This window comes from Sus scrofa, chromosome 15 (assembly GCF_000003025.6).
Source record: "Sus scrofa isolate TJ Tabasco breed Duroc chromosome 15, Sscrofa11.1, whole genome shotgun sequence".
NCBI lineage: Eukaryota > Metazoa > Chordata > Mammalia > Artiodactyla > Suidae > Sus > Sus scrofa.
The window spans coordinates 33,413,165-33,435,517 of NC_010457.5; the positions used below are offsets into that span (position 1 = coordinate 33,413,165).

At 47.0% G+C, this 22,353-nt stretch overlaps 1 protein-coding gene across 1 annotated transcript in view; it reads left to right on the plus strand.

The window, feature by feature from the left end:
• Nucleotides 1-22,353, plus strand: part of ARHGEF10 (Rho guanine nucleotide exchange factor 10) — a 95,760-nt gene that overhangs the window by 43,072 nt on the left and 30,335 nt on the right. Inside the window, 7 exon segments of the mRNA XM_021076496.1 lie at nucleotides 3,488-3,565; nucleotides 3,823-4,002; nucleotides 5,835-5,951; nucleotides 7,642-7,734; nucleotides 15,115-15,285; nucleotides 16,787-16,932; nucleotides 17,641-17,822. Of these exon segments, the coding sequence (XP_020932155.1) occupies nucleotides 3,488-3,565; nucleotides 3,823-4,002; nucleotides 5,835-5,951; nucleotides 7,642-7,734; nucleotides 15,115-15,285; nucleotides 16,787-16,932; nucleotides 17,641-17,822 (967 nt within the window).

Genomic DNA, 22,353 nt, shown 5'->3' on the forward strand with positions numbered 1-22,353 from the left:
AGGTAGGTAGGTAGGTAGGTAGGTGATAGGCAGATGAGCTGGATGGTAGAAGCACGTGTAATACCCACTACATACACGCATAGATAACGGATGCAGACAGAACCACACAGAAATGCTTCCCAGTAAGTTCAGAGCCTAAGATGATGAGCTGCACTGGAAAGGCTGCCTGGGGCTGTTAATACTCTGTCAGGACAGGATGGGAAGCTGGCACGTGAGAGGGAAGTGGAGGGTCTACATTGTCAGTGCTGGATGGTGAGGGGCGGACTCCTGCTCAGGGGGCAGGACACGTCCAACAGGCTGTATGTGCCACCTTGCATGACCCTGCGGAGTGTGGGTCCACAGGGAACATCCAGGCCTGGGGCTCCTTATTGGGGGGTGGGCATCGTGTGGAGAATATGGCAGGTCCAGGTCCCACCTGGATCTCTGACCAAAGCCCTGCTTCGCACGTGCTCCTGTGTGGAAATGTGGCTGCATTGCCAGTTTTCTAGGAGCAGAGACCCATCTCCGCTGCCCTCTGCTCACTGTCCATGCTCCCAGCTTACCCACCTTGTTGGAAAGGGGGTTTCTGGCTGGGATCGTTTGGCCACCTGGGACTTGAGCCCTTCTCTCGGATGATAGGGAGGGGCTGGACACGGCAGAGGGCAGGCCTGCAGGGTGGGCTGAGGCTCAGTGGCTGCTTGGCATCTGGTCCGGACTGGGACCTGGAGGCGGTGAGGGGTCTTGAGGGTTGGCCAAGAGACAGAGGGGAAAGGTATTTCGAGCCCGGAGTCTTAACAGATGCACACACCCGCCAGTCTGTTTTTGTCCCCTCAGGGCTGAGGGGGTGACATGTTGCAAGGCTTCCCACAAGGCTGGTTCTGACTCCAGGCCCACAATTCCTGAGCAACACCCTTCTCTGTAACACAAGGATGTGTCTGCAGTGTCTTCCTCATGATGCGACAGGACACTGACGTGACACGTGTGCTAGGCTTTGCCTGGTGTTTTAGACACGCCCTCAGCACTAAGCACAGGATGGCCGGGTTACAACAGCAGAAGACGTGTATTTTGGTTTCTGTGCTTGCTCCCCAGCTTGCTTTCTTACCTCCACGATTCACTGCTTGTTCTCTGTGGGATCTTTCTCTTAAAAAGTTACACCCAGGTGTGGAAGCTCTTTAATTATTTTTTCTTCCAACACTGAAGTAAGGTAACATAATGTCATGGTAAATGCTGGATATGGACATTCTTTTCATGCCCTGTGGGAGAAAAAAAGAAATAGAAAGCTTCCTTTATTTCTTGGTTGTCATTTACTTGAAAAGTAGCATTGATACTGAAGGACACGGCCTGGCCTATGGCCTCTGCCCTCTGCCCTTTGTCCAGGCAGTGGCCCCCTCCTCTGACCCCAGGACCTTGGCACTAATCACCCTCTCAGCCCTGGCGCCTTCCTGCTGGTTCCCGTGGCTTCATAGGAAGGCCTGTTCCAGGGCTGAGTTCCCCTCGTGGGCTGTGGTTGGGGTCCCAGGAAGCCTGAGGCATGTTGTTCATGCCCCGAGTTTAACTGGGGGCCAAACTGCGGGCAAGATTTGGGATTTTGTTTTATTTTTTGTCTTTTTAAGGCTGCATCCACAGCATGTGGAGGGGTTACATTGGAGCTTTAGCCACTGGCCTACACCACAGCCACAGCAACAGCCATGCAGGATCTGAGCTGCATCTGCGACATATACCATGGCTCACGGTAACACCAGATCCTTAACCCACTGGGCAAGGCCAGGGATCAAACCTGTGTCCTCGTGAATGCGAGTCAGATTTGTTTCTGCTGAGCCACATCGGGAACTCCAGAATTTTGGGTTTTATTTTGTAGTTTTCAGTTGTCTTAATACCAGTTCTAGGCCCTTTGACCTGGTACATTATATCATCTCAGGACTTAAAAAAATATCTAATAGCTAGATTAGACCCCTCCAATTCCCCAAATAATTCTGGCTCCAGACTTTAGTCAGGTTTGGGCATCTGGGTTTGGGGAGAAGGCTGACCTGGATTTGACCACCTGCAGTTTGGGGATGTCTCAGTTGGGGGTTCACCCTCGTTTTAGAGTTGGGGGAGGTCTGTGGGCTGGAGTCAGCCCCCAGGGAGCGGGTTGCCTGGCCCGGCACTTCTCTGAAGCCACACACACCTGTATTTTGAATACATGACTTTCCTCTTTAAGCACCCTAGAAGGGCTGGTTTTTGCCATCATTTTGTGAGCAGAACAGCTCTGGTTCACGTCTTTGCACCTTGTTGACGCAGTGGTGACCAACCAGAGGCGTCCCCATAGAACATTGTCCCTTTTCCACCAGGTGGCGTCGTGGATCCTGGATTGAGTCTGCACTGCCGCCAGGCCGGTGCCTGTGGGTGTGGGGTGGGAGCAACCTTACTGTCATCTGTATGCTCTCTTTTCCCGTTATTGGCAAGAACAACTTGCCAAACTGTGTGTAAGCCTGACAGAAGTGCCAAGAATGGTCACTGGCCTTTAACAGGCATCTTAGGGCCAGAAACTTGTGCTCCAGTAACACAAAGCAAACCTCAGAGGTGACCTCACTGTTGGCAAAACAAGCATCTCAACCCCTTAGGAGCTCTGTACTCAGAAGAGACCTTGGTGACTGCTCCCTGTCTCCTCGGCCTCAAGGCGGGAAGGGCCTCAGGACAAAACCATAACCTCTACCTTCCAAATCTTCTTGTTTCTTTTCTAACTTTTTTTTTTTTTTTTGGTAGCTAACGTTTTATTTATTTTATTTTATTTATTTATTTTTGTCTTTTTGTCTTTTTAGGGCCATACCCATGGCATGTGGAGTTCCCAGGCTAGGGGTCAAATCAGAGCTACAGCTGCTGGCCTCCACCACAGCTGCAGCAAGGCCAGATCTGAGCTGCATCTTTGACCTGCACCACAGCTCATGGCAATGACGGATCCTCAACCCACCGAGTGAGGCCAGGGTTGGAACCTCCATCCTCATGGATGCTAGTTGTGTTCGCTAACCATTGGGCCACAATGGGAACTCCGTTTCTCTTCTAACTTTGGAATAATGATTTTAAATCAGTGTTACTGATAGCACTCTTTGAGTCAAGACTGGAACTGTTTTTTTTGTTTGTTTGTTTTTAAATACTTAATGTGTCTGTGAAATACCATGCAGTTCCATGCTGGGCATGTGAAATGCAGTCAGTTAATTCACTTCATTGTTGCTGGGTAAGTGGATGAAATTGTTATTAATGCCATAATTTAATTGTGCTGCCATAGTATATAGTTTATAATTTGAGGTTTAGAAAAATAAAATAATTGGAGTGATGGGGGAAGTATGTTTTGTGCCCAAAAAGGTGGTTAGTTAATACACTATCTAAAATATTTTAAGGCCTTGGGAGGTTTCATTTGTCTAAAACTGTCTTGAAACCAAAACTTACCAAGCCTCAATGTAGAGGTGAAATTTATCTGTTGTGTTTTCTGAGGCAGTTTTCAGCTGTTGTGTTTTCAAATTCCCACCAGGTCGTAAGAAGGTATATTCTGGGTTCGATTGTCGACAGTGAAAAGAACTACGTGGATGCCCTTAAGAGGATATTGGAGGTACCTAAATGTCGTGAACGTAATGGATGTGTTTTATGAGACTTTTTTACAGATATATTTTTGTTACATACGTATATGTTTATGTATATTTACGAACCATAAAATACTCAAATTTGCAGAATTCTTAAAAGAATTTGAGAGGTGCCTGTACATTGACATCAGAAGTCAGGCGGTTCGTTCTGACGTAGAGTAACGGTGTCCCTGTTCTCTCGTGCTTCCCGAGAAAAGCCGGTGCCGTCCTTGTTTCTATTTCTCAGCAATACGAGAAACCGCTATCTGAGATGGAGCCCAGGGTCCTGAGCGAGAGGAAGCTGCGGACCGTGTTCTACCGGGTCAAGGAGGTGCTGCAGTGCCACTGCTTGTTCCAGATCGCCCTGGCCAGCCGTGTGGCCGAGTGGGACTCCGTGGAGATGATTGGAGACGTCTTCGTAGCCTCGGTAACGGAGCCACCACACCTGGAGGGTCTGTGGGTGCCCCTGCCCTTCTTCCGCGGGTGCCTTAGGGCCAGTGTCCTGCAGCAGGATTCCCGGGACGCTGCAGACACTGCTGAGCTGCCTGTGCAGGCGGGTCTGAAGTCGGGAGGCTCTGCATAGGTGTGGGGTGGGGGAGGAACGTCGAGAGAAGCATCCTTACGGGGAAGGTTCACCCGAAACCGCACTGTTGGTTTGGGGTACGCCACAGGCAGTTGGAGGACGCCTTTTGTTGCTGAGCCAGGGCTTTGCTTGTGAACGATGTCGTAAGGTTGTCAGATTGGTGCCCTCACAGGGGCTCGCCCTCCAGGAACCGCGGGAAATGTCTTGCGGGAAAATAGCCTCCTGTTTCTCCCCCGACCTTGGCACCCTGCCTGGGGTTCTGTGATGTGATCACCGGGCCTGTGGCGGCCCAGGATGTGGTGGGATTTGAGCAGGCACCACAGCCTTCGCAGCAGGAGCCATGTCGGCCCTGAGCCTGGGCACCGGGCAGTACTGAGCTGCTTGTCATTGGCCTATTTATGCATCATCCACACTGTAATTGGCTGGTTTCCTCTCCAGAGGCAGCAGAGATGGAGAAAGCAAGATGGATTCTATAATTGATTGAAGACAATGACGTCAGGGGGATGAGAGCTTAAAAATGTTTGAGTGTTCATATACTTGAAGAGGTGCTCTAATAGGATATATAAAAACTTTTTTTTTTTTTCCTTTTTAGGGCCGTACCCATGGCATATGGAAGTTCCCAGGCTAGGGGTTGAATTGGAGCTACAGCTGCCAGCTTATGCCACAGCCACAGCAACTCGGGATCCAGGCTAAGTCTGCAAACTACACAATGCTGGGTCCCTGACCCACTGAGTGAAGCCAGGGATCAAAGCTGCATCCTCATGGATACTAGTGGGATTTGTTTCTGCTGCACCACACCGGGAACTCCCTATAAAAAACATTTAAGTGTTCATCAGAGCATTAAGGGGGTGCTCTAATAGGATATACGAAGCCTTCTTCTTCTGTATGTTTGTGTGCTGAATGAGATAAGGTACATAAATTATGCTTTGAACATAACATGGAAACAGTTCTTACTAAAATTAATTTGCATAACCCCTTTCAGGGATCTTTCAGATTATTTCAGGGATCTTTAGATACGATACTTCTCAGAAATATAATATAGATGAAAGCATTTCTTCTAAGTGGTGACCCACTTTGTCTACGGATGGGTGTTGATGTCCAGCCTCAAGAATATGTGGCATCTTAGAAGATTGATCTCAGAGAGTGAGGCAGATGTTTCCAACCCTTGAGACCCTTGTGCCTCTAGGAAAATCAGGCAGTGAACCTATGTATGTGACGTTGCTCCTCAGCCTGGAAGGCTGTTTCTAGGGGATGTTGAGGTCTGGATACAGGACCTCCACCTACTCAGGTGCAGGACATCCTGTCTCGGGGTGAAGTGCACAGAGTGCTGGTTGTCAGGGACGGAAAGAAGGATGACTGTAATCACCGTCTGTGTACATCTGTGGTAGGAACCTTTCTTCACTGAACCCCCAAAACTGCCATGGGTTTGGGAAGGGAGGCCTTAAAGAGCATTGGGGTCAGCAAAACAAGATCAGCCATCCAGTTCAAAATTCTTAACAAGTCTGCGTAAAGGAAAAAATAATCACACACAGTCATAATAAAGTTTATCTAATGAAAACACCGCTGTGACTGAGGGGTTATGATTAGTGCCGGTTTCAGTCTTTCATTTTAAGCTTGGAAAAGTAGCATTTGGACTCTACACATTATTTATATTTCTCAATTTCCTCCTGTTTCAGTTTTCTAAATCCATGGTGCTGGATGCCTATAGTGAATATGTGAATAATTTTAGCACAGCGGTGGCAATCCTTAAGAAAACATGTGCTACGAAACCTGCTTTTCTTGAATTTTTAAAGGTAAGCACTTTTATTTAAGCCTTGAGGGGTTTTAACACTCTCCAATAACAGATTCTGTGTCAAAATACATCATAGGAAAATCTTATCAAACATTCCTGTTAAATGTGTGTTACTTGTAAAGATTTTACCACCAACAGGACCCTAGGTATTGGATCCATGGTAGAAATAAAGATGAATGTTTAGCAGTAACATAGCTTTTTTTTTTTTTTTTCTTTTTATAGCCGTATGCGAGGCATACGGAAGTTCCCAGGCTAGGGGTCAAATCAGAGCTGCAGCTGCTCAACTACACTGCAGCCACATCGACGCAGGATCCTTAACCCACTGAGCGAGGCCCGCATCCTTACAGGCAGCATGTCAGGTTCTTAACCCTTTGAGCCACAATGGGAACTCCAAGCTTTTTGAAAAAAACCTTTATTTGCACATCCTTCAAAGTGGGTAGCCAGATGGGGAGACAGTCGGAAAATGAAGGTCAGACCCCAGCAAGTGGCTTTTGGTCCCCATCCTTCAGCCTAAGATGAGGAATAACGGGACATGGTTCTTGGAGTCTGGCTTGGGGCTCCTTGGCCTCTTTGAGTCATAGCTGTCAGCAGACCTTGAAGGCCGAGCCCATACCAGGTGGTGGGAGTCCGGTGTCTAGCCCTCCTCTGACATCAGGTGGGGGCTCCCCACCCTCTCAGGGGTGGCTGGCCTTGAAACCTCCCCCTGGACTGAATGGGTGACACCTGTCCCAGGCTGTGACGTCCAGTCACCAGGAAGGCTTGCCGCAAGAAGAACCACATTGAAATCTGCTCACACCCTCGTCCACTGGGCCTAGTCTCCTCCTCCCATGTGAGACTCCAGTTTGCATTATAAAACCTGGGGCCAAAGCCTGTTTCTGGACACGCACGCCCCACCCTGTCCTGAGTCTTCATAGACTCAGGACAAATCCATGGCCCCCTGCAGAACAAGCCACCCAGGCAGTCCACTGGAGGCAGGGCAAGGCCCTTTAAGGGCCCGCGCCACTCCTCTTGGGGATTCTGTCACTTTTCTTTTTGATAGTTGCACTTTTTTGGCACTTATAGGATCTGAGAAACTCATTTGCTTCTTAGGGTATTGAAATTAGCTCATAGGAATTCCCATCATGGAACAGAAATGAATCTGGGAACCATGAGGTTGCAGGTTTGATCCCTGGCCTCACTCAGTAGGTTAAGGATCCGGTGTTGCCGTGAGATGTGGTGTAGGTCGCAGACATAGCTCGGATCTGGCGTTGTTGTGGCTGTGGTGTAGGCCGGCAGCTGCAGTTCCGATTAGATCCCTAGCGTGGGACCCTCCATATGCTGTGGGTGTGGCCCTAAAAAGACAAAAAAAAAAAAAAAAAAAAGAAAAGAAAAGAAAAGAAATTAGCTCATAATAGCACTTAAAACATTGACTGAAAAAATAGAAGATTTCAGTTCAGAAACCAGATGGGCCTGGCCATGGATTTCATGTGTGTTTGTGGTGTGAGAGGGGACTCGAAAGTGTCAGTGTGTTTGCAGTGTGGCCGTGGACTTGCACATGTCATCATGTTTGTGCTGTAGTGGGTATGGTTGCAAGCAGATGGGGCAAAGGGCAGGTGTGCGCCCTTCCTGGGGCTGTGTCGGGGGGTGGGGGGTGGGGTGGAAGGGGGTCCTCGAGGTCTTAGCCTCAGGTGAGCAGGCCCGTGTCCCCGCAGCAGTGCCAGGAATCCAGCCCTGACCGTGTGACGCTCTACAGCCTAATGATGAAGCCCATCCAGAGGTTTCCACAGTTCATCCTGCTGCTCCAGGTAGGGCTCCCCTGGGTCAGCTGGCCCCTTGTCCAGTCTCTGTGTCTCCCAAGGCAGGCCCTGGGCGAATGGGCTTGTTACGAACGGATGCTCCTCACTCCCATCACTAGGGAAATCCGAGGGTTTTAGGGACCCTGGGCCAGGAACCTGAACTGGGGCAAAGCCAAGTTTCATTAACCACATGCGCTCTTGCCCTGGGTGGGGGACAGGCCTCGGTTGATGATGACGGGATATGCCCAAGGACCTGCCTCCCAAGTAAAGATGCTCCTGGGAACTGTTACCTCAGAGGGACCAGCTGGGAGCTGGAGCAGGTGTTCTCCTCCCAAGCACTGACTCCTGCTGGGTCCACGTGCAGTGAGACTGGTAGTAGAGGGCATAACCAGGAAGGGCCGCTGCCCCTCACTCATTGGCTACCCTCTGCTTCTCCTTGTCCTAACCACACATGACCCCCCTAGCTCTCCCGGGGCCCCGTGACCTGTAGTTGCTATGACCTATAGCCGTCCCCCAAAACTTGGGATCAAACTATGCCCCTGGCTTTTCCTGGCCACTGGGTCCTAACAGACGGTCCTCCAGAAGCCCTTGTCTTTGTCTCTATTACTGTTCCCTCTCCCGTCTTGGAGCAGGTAAGTAACAACCTGGTAGCAGCAGTGAACTTCCCTTTCCTCTGCTCAGCTTTCTTCCAGATGTGTGGTACCCTGGGTCCAGGCAGGCACTGCCCCCTGCCCTGCTGGTACCAGAATTCCTCCCAAGATGATTCATTTTGCCTTGACAGCATTTCACGTGATTCACAGGGAAACAATCACACGGAGCAGTACACGTTGTTCATCCAAAAGGAAACATAGTCCTTATGTGGGTTCTTTCCAGATGAAGGAGACCAAGAGGCTGAGAGAGAAGGACACTGCTGCCTGAGCTTCTGTGGGTGGCAGGTGGCAGGCAGGGAGGGGGCCTGTCTTGCTCACCCTCCTTGTGTGAACTCAGAAGGTGACAGTACCCACACTAAGATGTCCCTCTCTGAGGTTGACTCCAGGTGCCCCCACTGTGCTCTGCAGGTGGCCCCCCCGCCCCTCGACATCACCTGGAGCAGTGCCGCTTATGTCCCTGGTGGGAAGAGGACCTGGCCCGGCTGTGGACCTAGGTTCGCTGGTCCCACCCAGACTGAGAGCAGCAACTTCTGGGGTCCTGTGTGCTTGCATGGACGGGTCCTTTACTGGAAATGCTGCCTTGGTCCCATTCCCATCCCATTTATTTATTTATTTATTTTTTCATTTTTTTATTACTCAAATGAATTTATCACATCTGTAGTTGTATAATGATCATAACAATTGATTTCACAGGATTTCCATCCCACAGCCCAGGCACATCCCCCCACCCCCCAAACTGTCTCCTCCGGAGACCATAAGTTTTCAGTGTCTGTGAGTCAGCATCTGTTCTGCAAAGAAGTTTCGTCTGTCCTTTTTTCAGATTCCACGTGTCAGTGAAAGCATTTGATGTTGGTGTCTCATTGTATGGCTGACTTCACTTAGCATGATAGTTTCTAGGTCCATCCATGTTGCTAAAAATGCTGGTATTTTGTTCTTTTTAATGGCTGAGTAATATTCCATTGTATATACGTACCACATCTTCTGGATCCACTCCTCTGTCGATGGACATTTAGGTTGTTTCCATGTCTTGGCTATTGTAAATAGTGCTGCAATGAACATTGGAGTACATGTGTCTTGGAGAGTCGTGGTTTTCTCTGGCTAGATGCCCAGGAGTGGGGTTGCTGGATCAAATTGTAGTTCTATGTTTAGTTTTCTGAGGCATCTCCATACTGCTTTCCACAGTGGTTGCACCAATTTACAATCCCACCAACAGTGTACTAGGGTTCCTTTTCTCCACACCCTCTCCAGCACTTATTGTTTGTAGACTTTTGGATGATGGCCATTCTGGCTGGTGTAAGGTGGTTTTGGTTTGCATTTCTCTAATAATGAGTGACGCTGAACATCTTTTCATGTTTTTCTCAGCCATCTATATGTCTTCTTTGGAGAATTGTCTGTTTGGATCTTCTGACCATTTTTGGATGGGGTTGTTTGTTTTTTGGTATGGAGCTGCAGAAGGTGTTTATAAATATTGGAGATGAATCCCTTGTCAGTCGATTCACTTGCAAAGATTTTCTCCCATTCTGTGGGTTGTCTTTTTGTGTTGTTTAGGGTTTCCTTTGCTGTGCAGAAACTTTGAAGTTTGAGTAGGTCCCATTTGTTTATTTTTGTTTTTATTGTCAATACTCTAAGAGGCGGATCTGAGATGTTGCTGTCGTTTATGTCATAGAGTGTTTGGCCTATGTTTTCCTCTAGGAGTTTGATAGTGTCTGGTCTTATATCTAGGTCTTTAATCCATTTGGAGTTTATTTTTGTGTATGGTGTTAGGGAGTGTTCTAATTTCATTCTTTTCCATGTGGCTGTCCAGTTTTCCCAGCACCACTTATTGAACAAGCTGTCCTTTCTCCATTGTATAGTCTTGCTTCCTTTGTCATGGATTAGTTGGCTGTAAGTGCATGGGTTTAATTCTGGGCTTTCTATCCTGTTCCACTGATCTATATGTCTGTCTTTGTGCCAGTACCATGCAGGTTTGACGACTCTTGCTTTGTAGTATAGTCTGAAGTCTGGGAGCCTGATTCTCCAGCTCCATTTTTCTTTTTCAGGATGTCTTTGGCTATTCTGGGTCTTTTGTGCTTCCAAACAAACTTTAAAATATTTTGTTCAAGTTCTCTGAAACATGTCCTTGGTAATTTGATAAGGATTTCATTGAATCTGTAGATTGCCTTGGGTAGTATAGTCATTTTGATAATATTAACTCTTCCAATCCCGAGCATGGTATATCTTTCCATCTATTTGTGTCATCTTTGATTTCTTTCATCAGTGGCCTGTAGTTTTCAGAGTACAGGTCTTTTGTTCTTTAGGTAGGTTTACTCCTAGGTATTTTATTCTTTTAGATGTGATGGTAAACGGGATTTCTTCCCTAATTTCCTTTTCTGCTCTTTCATTGTTAGTATATAGAAACGCTATCAATTTCTGTGTATTGATTTTGTATCCTGCAACTTTGCCAAATTCGTGGATAAGCTCTAACAGTTTTCTGGTAGAGTCTTTAGGATTCTCTAGGTATAGTATCATGTCATCTGCAAATAGGGATAGTTTTACTTCTTCCTTTCCAATTTGGATTCCTTTTATTTCTTTTACTTCTCTGATTGCTGTGGCTAGGACTTCCAGAACTATGTTGAAGAGTAGTGGCAAGAGCGGACATCCTTGCCTTGTTCCTGATCTCAGCGGGAATTCTTTCATCTTTTCACCATTGAGAATGATGTTCGCTGTGGGTTTGTCATATATGGCCTTTATCATGTTGAGGTAGGTTCCCCTTATGCCCACTTTCTGAAGGGTTTTTATCAGAAATGGGTGTTGGATTTTGTCAAAGGCTTTTCCACGTCTATTGAGAGGATCATGTGGTTTTTATTCTTCAGTTTGTTAATGTGGTGTATCACACTGATGGATTTGCGGATATTGAAGAACCCTTGCATCCCTGGGATAAATCCCACTTGATCATGATGTACAATCCTTTTAATGTATTGTTGGATGCAGTTTGCTAGTATTTTGTTGAGGATTTTTGCATCAATATTCATCAGTGACATTGGCCTGTAGTTTTCTTTTTTTGTGGTATCTTTGTCTGGTTTTGGTACCAGGGTGACGATGGCCTCATAGAATGAGTTTGGGAGTATCCCTTCCTCTGCAATTTTTTGAAATAGTTTCAGAAGGATAGGTGTTAGCTCTTCTCTAAATGTTTGATAGAATTCGCCTGTGAAGCCATCTGGTCCTGGAGTTTTGTTTGTTGGAAGTTTTTTAATCACAGTTTCAATTTCAGTTCTTGTGATGGGTCCATTCATCCTTTCTATTTCATCTTGGTTTAGTCTTGGAAGATTGTACTTTTCTAAGAATTTGTCCATTTCTTCTAGGTTTTCTGTTTTATTGGCATATAGTGGCATATAGTAGTCTCTTATGATCCCTTGTATGTCTGTGATGTCTGTTGTTACTTCTCCTTTTTCATTTCTGATTTTATTGATTTGAGTCCTCTCTCTTTTTTTCTTGATAAGTCTGGCTAGGGGTTTATCAATTTTGTTGATCTTTTCAAAGAACCAGCTTTTCTTTTCATTGATCTTTTATATGGTTTTCTTTGTTTCTATTTCATTGATTTCTGCTCTGATGTTTATGATTTCTTTCTTTCTACTAATTTCAGGTCTTGTCTGTTCTTCTCAAGCTGCTTTAGATGTAGAGTTAGCTTGTTTATTTGGGCTTTTTCTTGTTTCCTGAGGTGGGCTTGTATTGCTATAAACTTTCCTCTTAGAACGGCTTTTGCTGCATCCCATAGGTTTTGGAGTGTTGTATCTTTGTTGTCATTTGCTGCCTGATCTAGGTATTTTTTTATATTTGTGGTTCCTCGTTTTGGATTTCTTCCAGTTGGATTCCAGTGGGTTGTATTAGGTAGCCAGGCATGGCGTTGGTCTGGACGTCTACCACGCCTGGTTTGTGGTTTTTTGGCCACGGTTTTTGTTTTTTCTTGTTGTTGATTTCCAGTCATATAGCATTGTGGTCGGAAAAGATGCTTGATATGATTTCAATTTTTTAAAGTTACTGAGGTTGGATTTGTAGCCCAGGATATGGTCAATCTTAGAGAATATTCCATGTGCACTTGAGAAGAATGTGTATTCTTTTGCTTTTGGATGAAATGTCCTATAAATATCTATTAAGTCCATCTGGTTTAATGCTTCATTTAGGGTCTGTGTTTCCTTATTGATTTTCTGTCTGGATGATCTGTCTGTTGCTCTAGGTGGAGTGTTAAAGTCCCCCACTATGATTGTATTATTGTCGATTTCTCCTTTTAAGGTTGTTAGCAGTTGCCTTATATATTGTGGTGAACCTGTGTTGGGTGCATAGATATTTAAAATTGTTATAACATCTTCTTGGACTGATCCTTTGATCATTATGCAATGTCCTTCTTTGTCCCTTAAAATATTCTTCATTTTAAAGTCTATTTTGTCTGATATGAGTATTGCTACTCCAGCTTTCTTTTGATCCCCGTTTGCATGGAATATTTTCTTCCATCCTCTCACTTTCAATTTGTATGTGTCCCTAGAAGTGAAGTGGGTCTCTTGAAGACAGCATATATATGGGTCTTGTTTTTGCATCCATTCAGGCAGTCTATATCTTTTGGTTGGGGTGTTTAGCCCATTCACATTTAAGGTAATTATTATGTACATTCTTACTGCCATTGTATTAATTACTTTGGATTTGTTTTTGCTGCTCTTTTTTCTTTCCTTCTCCTCTTGTTTCTTTCTGCCTAGAGAAGTTCCTTTAGTATTTGTTGTAAGGCTGGTTTAGTGTTGCTGAATTCTCTCAGCTTTTGCTTATCTGAGAAGGTTTTGATTTCTCCTTCAAATCTGAATGAGAGCCTTGCTGGGTAGAGTATTCTTGGTTGGAGGTTTTTTCCTTTCATCACGTTGAGTATGTCATGACACTCCCTTCTGGCCTGCAGATTTTCTGTTGAAAAATCTGCCGATAGCCTTATCGGGGTTCCCTTGTATGTTATTTGTTTCTTTTCCCTAGCTGCTTTCAGGATTTTCTCTTTGTCTTTAATTTTGGTCAGTTTGATTAGTATGTGTCTCGGGGTGTTCCTCCTTGGGTTTATTTTGTATGGTACTCATTGTGCTTCCTGGATTTGAATGAGTGATTTCTTCTCCGTGTTAGGGAAGTTTTCGGCTATTATCTCTTGGAATATTTTTTCTGTCTCCTTCTCTCTCTCTTCTCCTTCTGGCACCCCTATAATACAGATGTTGTTGTGTTTCACGTTGTCCCAGAGTTCTCCGAGACTCTCTTCATTTGTTTTCGATCTCTTTTCTGTTCTGCATCCATAATTTCCACTAATCTGTCCTCCACCTTGCTTATTTGTTCTTCTTCCTCCTGTATTCTGCTGTTAGCTGCTTCTAGTGAATTTTTTATTTCAGTTGTTGTATTTTGCATCTCTTCTTGTTTCAGTTTTATATCTTGTATCTCTTTGGTCGGTGTTTCCTGTAAGTAATCCATCTTTGCCTCCAGTTTATTTCCAATGTCTTGCATCTTCCTCAGCATCAACAGTCTAAAGTCTTTTTCCTGGAGGCTGAGTATCTCCTCATGGCTTAGCTGATTTTCTGGGGTTTTTTCTTTCTCCCTCATCTGAGTTCTAGTTCTCTGTCTTTTCATTTTTATAGGTTTTTGGTGTGGTGACCTTCTTATAGATAATAGAGTTGTATCCTCTCTTACTTCTGATGTCTGCCCCCCTGTGGCTGAAGTCAGTATGGGGGCTTGGTGTAGGCTTCCTGATGGGAGGGGCTGATGCCTGCCCCCTGGTAGGAGGAGCCGATTCTAATCCCTCTGGTGGGTGGGGCTTAGTCTCTGGATGGGATTAGAGGCATCTGTGTGCCTGAGGAGTCTTTAGGCAGCCTGTTTACTGAGGGGGCGGGGCTGTGATCCTACCTGGATTGTTGTTTGCCCTGGGGCTTCTCAGTGCTGACTGTCGGGTGGGGCCAGATTTTCCCAAAATGGCCTCCTCCAGAGAAAGGCATGGTGCTGAATATTCCGGAGAGCTTTGCTTTTAATGTCCACCCCTCACAACAAGCCACATTCACCCCTGTTTTCCCAGGATGTCCTCCAAGAACTGCGGTCAGGTTTGACCCAGATCCCCTTGGAGACTTTGCTTTGCCCTGGGACCCAGTGCACGTGAAAGTCTGTGTGTGCCTTTTAAGAATGTGGTCTCCGTTTCCCCCAGTCCTGTGGAGCTCCTGGGCACAAGCCCCACTGGCCTTCAATGCCAGATGCTCCAGGGCTCTTTCTCCCTGTGCCAGATCCCCACACATGAGAGTTTGTTGTGTGGCTCAGAACTCTCACTCCTGTAGGTGAGTCTCTGTGAACCAGTTAGTTTCCAGTCTGTGGAGCTTCTCACCCCAAAGGTGTGGGGTTGTTGTTATCGTGAAATCGCCCCTCCTACCTCTTGATGTGGCCTCCTCTTTTTCTTCTGGAGTAGGGTATCTTTTTTAAGGTTTCCGGTCCATTTTGGTGAAGTGTGCTCAGTCTTTAGTTGTGAATTTTGTTGTTTTTGGGAGAGAAGTTGAGCTCCAGTCCTTCTATTCCACCATCTTAATCCCATCCCCTCCCATCCCATTTAATAAGTCAGCTTTGGTTTTGCAAACGAGCTTCGAATGTTAAGCGGAATTGTGTTTCCTGGGTCTGTCACCCCTTCCCAGGGCTTGTTCCCTCTTCCCAGCATCAGGTGATGTCAGGGCCCTTTGCGACACCTCCCCTCACTCAGCTTCCCCTACAGGACATGTTGAAGAACACGCCCCGAGGGCACCCTGACAGACTGCCCCTCCAGATGGCACTGACGGAGCTCGAGACACTCGCCGAGAAGCTGAATGAGAGAAAAAGAGATGCTGACCAGCGCTGTGAAATCAAGCAGATAGCAAAAGCCATAAACGAGCGGTACCTGAACAAGGTGGGGCTTTTCCTGTCTGCTTGGCACTAATGAGCCACCGCCCTCCTTGCCGTCTGTTCCCAGTCTCCTGGGACCTTTGCAGGGAGTCCCCTGGGCCAGAGCTCAGGGCTGAGGTGGACAGAGAGCCTGGCTCAGGACGCAGGAAAGGGCACACCAAGCCTTCCCGGCCTCTGTGTGTCTTTTCCCAGAAAAGGGGTTCACAGAGTGGCAGGTCCTCATATGGACCCAGGACCCCAAATGGATAAGAAGCACTCTTTTAGCTGAATTTTACCTTCAAAATGCAGCGTTTCATCTAAGTCATACCTGAAGCATGGACATTTACACACGTGCTTATCTGCACCTGTCCATGCTCAGACTGGACTGTATCATCATCAGGAAGGGAAGTCAGTATGAAAGTAGTTCTCTGCAGAGCTGAATCTCAGCTTCATTTACAAAGCCCTCTTCCCGCCACAATAACCTGATTTTGCATAGGCTTTCTCATTTTTATTTAAAGCTCCAGTGCACCTCAACTATGTTAATTATACGTAGTAGTCGTTGTTGCTAAAATTGCCTTGTTTTTGACAGCAGGGGTAATCTCCTACCGTGCAGTGATGTCCAGTAATTTAACGACAAGAACAAAAAATCATACAGTTCAGGCTTAGGTTTTCCATGATTTTCCACTTGATTTATGTAGGAACTTTTTATAAGCAGAAAATTGCATCCACTGGTATTCCTGACATGACTTGTGTTGTTTAAAATCATGCTTCCCCGTGGTACCTGAACGTTTAGGAACCCACAACAGGCTGGGTGGGCTTGCAGGTGACACATCAGTTACTGCTATGTCAGTGACCTGCAGCCTCATCCCCATTAGCTGCAGGAAAGTGAACAGGTGAGGTTGGCTGGCCATCATGGACGTCTGGGCCAGGGACTCTGGATTTGCCACTGGGCTACACTAAGTCTGACTTTATATATTTTACTAATTAATCTGAAGCATCTTTCCCAAGAACCCGGACTCTCTTATTTGGCTCAGTGAAGTCAAACATGAGGTGCCATAAGCAGGCAGGGTGACTTCTTCATGATGCTGCCCTTTGGGAAAAGTAAAATTACAGAATAACTCCTTCTACTTACAAATGTTCTGGGCTGATTTGATGCTGCAAGTAATGGAAAGGATGGGGCCACTTCTGTGAAGACTGAAGGGTGGAGGAAAGAGAAGGCACACACCGGCTGATGGGGGAGAACAGGCAGCCCTCCGTGGCCAAGTTGGTGTCTCTTAGCTGGAGAAACTGCTTATGAAAGGAGGGTAGATCCTGCCACTTCTGAAATTAGTTTTTTTTTTTTTTTTTCCAAAAAAAAAAAAAAAAAAAGCAAAAAAGCCACTTTCTGAACCCCACACAGAACATACGCGCTTCCCTTTGCTTTGCTGCCGCTGCTCATGGATTTCGCACCACCTCTTCCTCATCCTTTTTCCTTTTCCTGGTGACCTGGTTGTGGCCACTGTGTCAAGTGTGGTCTGAATATTCAGCTTCTCAGCAGCGGGAGCCGCTACCTCGTCCGTTCTGACGACATGATAGAAACCGTCTACAATGACCGCGGGGAGATCGTGAAAACCAAAGAGCGCCGACTGCTCATGCTGAACGACGTGCTGCTGTGCGCCACGGTCAGCACTCGGTAAGGAGCAGGACTGCAGGCGTCCGGGGGGCCGGTGACTGTGCCTTCTCATTGGCTCTGCAGAGGTCTGTGTGCAGTCGGCCCCTCCCTCAACTTGGGTCCAGGGATGTCACCAGGTTGTTGCAGGTGGAGATTAGAGGCATGTGGTACGTTAACTGTTTGAACACGAGGCTGATGGTGGAGCTGGAAACTAAAGTGAACTTCATTTCTAGCTTCCTGAATCATCCACTGTTCCTGTTTTTATCATCATTTACATTCTTTCTCATTAGCTGCTAGCTGCATACACACACACACACACACACACACGTATGTATTTCTTTTTCTTTTTTTTGGCCGCCCTATGGCATATGGAGTTCAGGGGCCAAGGATCAGATCTGAGCCATGGTTGCAACCTATGCCACAGCTGCAGCAACATCAGATCCTTTAACCCACTGCCGGACGAACCCGCAGAGAGGCGGCCAATCCTGTTTTGCCACAGAGGGAACTCCTATAAACATATCTTCGATGATTTTTTTCTTATTAAATATAGGTGTATTCATCTCTGAAAGCCCCCCATAGACCTGGACCTGAGTGGTCCCTGCTGGTGAGAAAGGCAGAAACACCATGATTCCCCACTTCAGACGATTCTCCCTTGAGTGGCTGAAGGATAAAAGTGTCACGACTCAGGCTTGTGATTGTCCCTGAACTGAGGCTTCCTGGCTGTTACAGGACCTCCCACGACAGCAGTGCCGGCGTATCCACCAGCCAGAGGTATTTATTGAAGTGGAGCGTTCCTCTGGGGCATGTGGAAGTGATCGAGTATGGTGGGGACGAAGGCGTGGGAGAAAACGGCCGCTGTCCCCTGGTGCACGTGCCCGAGAGCCTGGCCGTGGTGGCCAGCGCCAAGCCAAGTAAGTGACGCTTTACCAGCGCTTGCGGGTGTGAGGCCAGCGTCGATGCAGAGACGGTCCCAGAGTGCATGGGTCTCGGTCCTGGCTCTGCCTAGCCTTGACCAGCTCCTGCAGCCTCTTCTTCTTCCATCTCTGGGAGGCGGGGCCATCTGTGCCCCTCACAGAGAAGTGGGGCCAGGGGTCCCCCACTGAGCTGTGCAGCAGTCTATCACACAGTGGTTATTACTAAACTATTTTGAACTAGAGCTCATTACTTTCTTTTTAAAAAAAAAAATTAATGAATTTATTTTTTTACTCTTTTGCTTTTTAGGGCCGCACCTGAGGCTTATTGAGGTTCCCAGGCTAGGGGTTGAATCAAAGCTATAGCTGCCAGCCTACGCCACAGCCACAACCACATCAGTGCGGGATCTGAGTCATGTTTGCCACCTACACCACACCTCACAGCAATGCTGGATCCTTAACCCACTGAGCAAGGCCAGGGATCGAATGTGCATCCTCATGGATGCTAGTCAGGTTTGTTTCTGCTGAGCCATGGTGGGAACTCCTAATTTTATTTTTTATTTTAAATCCTTTTCCTTTTTTGGCCATCTGTGGCATATGGAAGTTGCTAAGCCAGGGATCAGATCTGAGCTGAAGTTGCAACTTGCCCTGCAGCTGTGGCAACACCAGATCCTTAACTTCTGGATTCTGCTGGGCCAGAGATTGAACCTGTGTCCCTGCACTCCAGAGATGCCAACGAGCAGCAGGAAATCTTTTTTCTGTTTTTTTAATCCAAATAAAGCCTGACTAAATTTTATTCACACACTGGCCTCTGCCCCTGAATCGTGGAGCACTTAAAGTATGGTGAATGGAAATTTTCCATACATTTTTTTATATATAATATGAGCCTTTGTATTTAATGATACAATGTTGACTGTAAGTGTATTCCATAACCTTTTTGATTGTTTTGGTTTTGACATGTTCAGAAGGAGGCGGTTTTTGAAAGGCTGGGCTTTTCTGAGTGAACATGCAGGTTTGGATTTGGGGGAACAAAGACACAGTGACTATAGGGCCCCATCTGACATGGGGTCTCTTTCATTGTCTCTTCCTCTTCTTTGTCTGATGTTAACAGTCATTCATTTCGGTGACCTGGTGAATAAGCTAGTTCCTCAAGCTTAAGTTTCTAAATGCCTGAGTTGCTGATGAGAAAACCATGCCCTGTTTACAGCAATGTGCATACCGTCCTATTAATGGAAATCCCAAACTAAATCACATGTTTTCCTAAGAAAGGGCCAGCTGGGGTGGGGAGGGGGGAGATGGGGAGGGGAGGGAGGGAGGCACAGTCTCCAAGTTGACTGGATGTATTAAAATTTTACTCAAGAGCAGCCTTGTGTGTTATAAGTTCTTAGAAATCCATTTAAATTACCTGCAAGGGAGTTCCCGTCGTGGCTCAGTGGTTAAGAATCAGACCAGGAACCGCAAGTTTTCGGGTTTGATCCTTGGCCTTGCTCAGTGGGTTAAGGATCCGGTGTTGCCATGAGCTGTGGTGTAGGTAGCAGACCGGCTCAGATCCCGCGTTGCTGTGGCTCTGGTGTAGGCCAGTGGCTACAACTCTGATTAGACCCCTAGTCTGGGAACCTCCATATGCTGCAGGACGGCTCTAGAAATGGCAAAAAGACAAAAAAAAAAAAAAAAAAAAAAAAATTACCTGCAAGTATAGCAGATCCTGTTTGTCTTGGGTTTGTGGACAACAACAACAACAAAACGCCTCTGTGTATTTTATAATGAAGCAATCCCGAGATGTGTTTATGGTCAAGATCACCTTCTCGTGTTCAAATCTCCAAGGATGCCTTGGACTTGTGGATCTCTGCTGTGATACAGGGAACGCTGCTTCCTCTCGTTCACCTTCGGGTTTGTGGTTCCTGCAAAGCCAACTTAGATTCGTATCAGCAATGTTAAAAAGCAAAAAGCAGGATGACTTAATTTTTAAAGTACCACAGCCAAGAATGAACCTGGAGTAAGTTTACTGCTGCCTTTGGGTCCTAAGTATTGCCATGAACTTTCCATCCGCCTCGGCAAACGGAAACCGTGGTCCTCGTTGTCCATCGAAAGGAAGTGTGTCACTTTGCAGAGTAGGTCCTTTCATTCTGAATTTAGGGAGAACTTTGTCGTCACATACTAAGTGAAGGGGACTTTGGAAAATACTTGAAAGCGTTTGGGATGGTGTTCTGCAGACTGCTGCGATTTCACATTATCGTGCCTCCATGAAAAGCAAGGACATAATCTCAGTCAAAGCAGATTTTCAGGAAACACCTTTTTGCACACTGTCTAACACAGGGAATTTAAGGAGAAACTTGTCTGTCATCAGTAGAAATTTGTTCTCTGTTTCCTGGGCAGAATCCGTACCTTGAGGTTGACGTCTCTAATCCGTTTCTCTTGGCCTTTGAGGGCGGAGGGCAATGCCATTCAGTGTGATCTGTTACTGTCATGCCTTTATCTTAGGAAACTGAGATGCTAGTAACCTAGTGAGTGTGTGAGGGACCTTGTCCAAAGTTAGTTCATCCTTTTCCTGCTGAGCTTGCCGTCTTCATGGTTTTCCTTCCAGTTCTATAGCCAGGCATGCACTTGGAGTTCAATAATAGTAGGTATTAGATGAATGCAAAGAAAAGCGGATTCATTATTGAGTTTTTAGTGAATTGGTGCCTTTTCACCCATCTGTCTATGGAAGGTCTGTCCTGAAGGGAGTGACCCCGAATGTGGGGTCCGTGCTGGGCAGACCTGCCAGCAGGGCACATCGTAGGGTCCATCCCCACACAGATGCAAGCACAGGACAGCTTGGCAGCTTGAAAGGAGGTGACTTTCCCAGAGAAGGAATGAGCAGTGGAGGGTGGGGTGATTGATGGGGTGGCTGGTTCATTCATTCAGCTGCTGGTTGCTGACCAGCTGGCCACTCAGCCACCTGCCCTGGGGGCATTGGAAGAAGCTCATGTGTCCTGGGATGGCGACTGGCTGGGTGACGAGAACCTCCCAGGCTGTGGCTGTACCCTGGATCCGGGGCACCCCCAAGGGTCTCTTCAGGGGATCAGGCTCCATGCATGGGAACGTGAGACTGAAAGGAGCCTCGGGTCATCCTCCGACTCCCTGGGACATGGAGACATACTCTGGTGACCAGCCAGGCCACCTAGTCCCCACAGGAGGGACCCAGAGCTCTTGAGTGGTCCCCAGACACCCCCCTCCCAGGACCTGACAAGTTGCCGTGGAGATCTTTTCCATCTCTGGTCCTCTACTCTTACTGTTTTGATTACCCACACTGTCGGACGCCAGAAGAACAAAGGCTGAGCTCAGAGAAGGAAAACACAAGGATGCCAATAACACAGTGAAACATCTGCCATCCGGAATAACCAAGAGCAGAGCGAGGCGATTGGCAGAGTTTAGGCCATGCCGGCCTCTAAGGAGGAAGAACTAACATGCCCGTTGTCCACTAACACATCTGTCTCTTTAGCAGGTTGTGACAATGGCAGCATGACTGGGTGGAGTCAGTCCAGGCGTCTTGGAAGGGCGCAGAGTGTTCACGTTGCCCAAAGCTCTGTGTAGTTGTCTCAGTTCTGTATTAGATGTGTTACTTTTTAAAGCGTGTTTTTTTTTTTTTTTTAAATGGTATTTCCATAGACCACAACTCACCCACTTTAAGCCCACAGTGCTACCAGCAAAGGTGCCAAGTGGACAGACAGTCATGTGGGGTGTGGTGCTGGGGTGCGCTGGGGACTGAGTCTGGAGTTCAGGGGCAGTGCTGACTTTGGGTCCTTGCCCACAAACCCAGTCAGGCCCGTGGGCCCAGATGTTCACCTGGCTTCCAAGTTTGGTGTGTGGACTTCTGTACTGTAGCTTCCCTAACCCTAAAGTGGATTTTAATTTTTAGCTCCAGACTCTGAAAGGAGGAATATGGCATCTTTAACATGCCTTCTAGATTAAAGAAAACTTTTTTTTTTTAACAAATTCAGTTTGCTAATTCTGTGTGTGTTGGAAGATGGAACTCAAGTCATGACCCTCCTTTTTTTTTTTTTTTTCTGTCTTTTCCAGGGCTGTTTCCGTGGCATGTGGAGGTTCCCAGGCTAAGGGTCTAATCGGAGCTGTAGTCACCAGCCTACACCACAGCCACAGCAATGCAGGATCCGAGCTGCGTCTGCACCTACACCACAGCTCACAGCAACATCAGATCCTTAACCCACTGAGCAAGGCCAGGGATCGAACCTGCAACCTCATGGTTCCTGGTCAGATTCGTTTACCACTGCGCCACAAGGGGAACTCCATGACCCTCCTTTTCAGGCCCTGGCACAAGAGTGTGATGCTGTCCAGCTTACACAGATGCCGGAAATGGTCTGTGCGCTCGCTGGTACATCTGGCCATGGTGGAGGGTTTATCCTGATCTGACCAGGCTCATCTGGAGAGAGGGACAGGCTAGTTGGAGCAAACAGCGGGTTGACTGTGTGCATAGAATCCACACTGTTGATCTCAGCACAGGCTGAGCCCGTGGATTCCCTGGGTGGGTTCC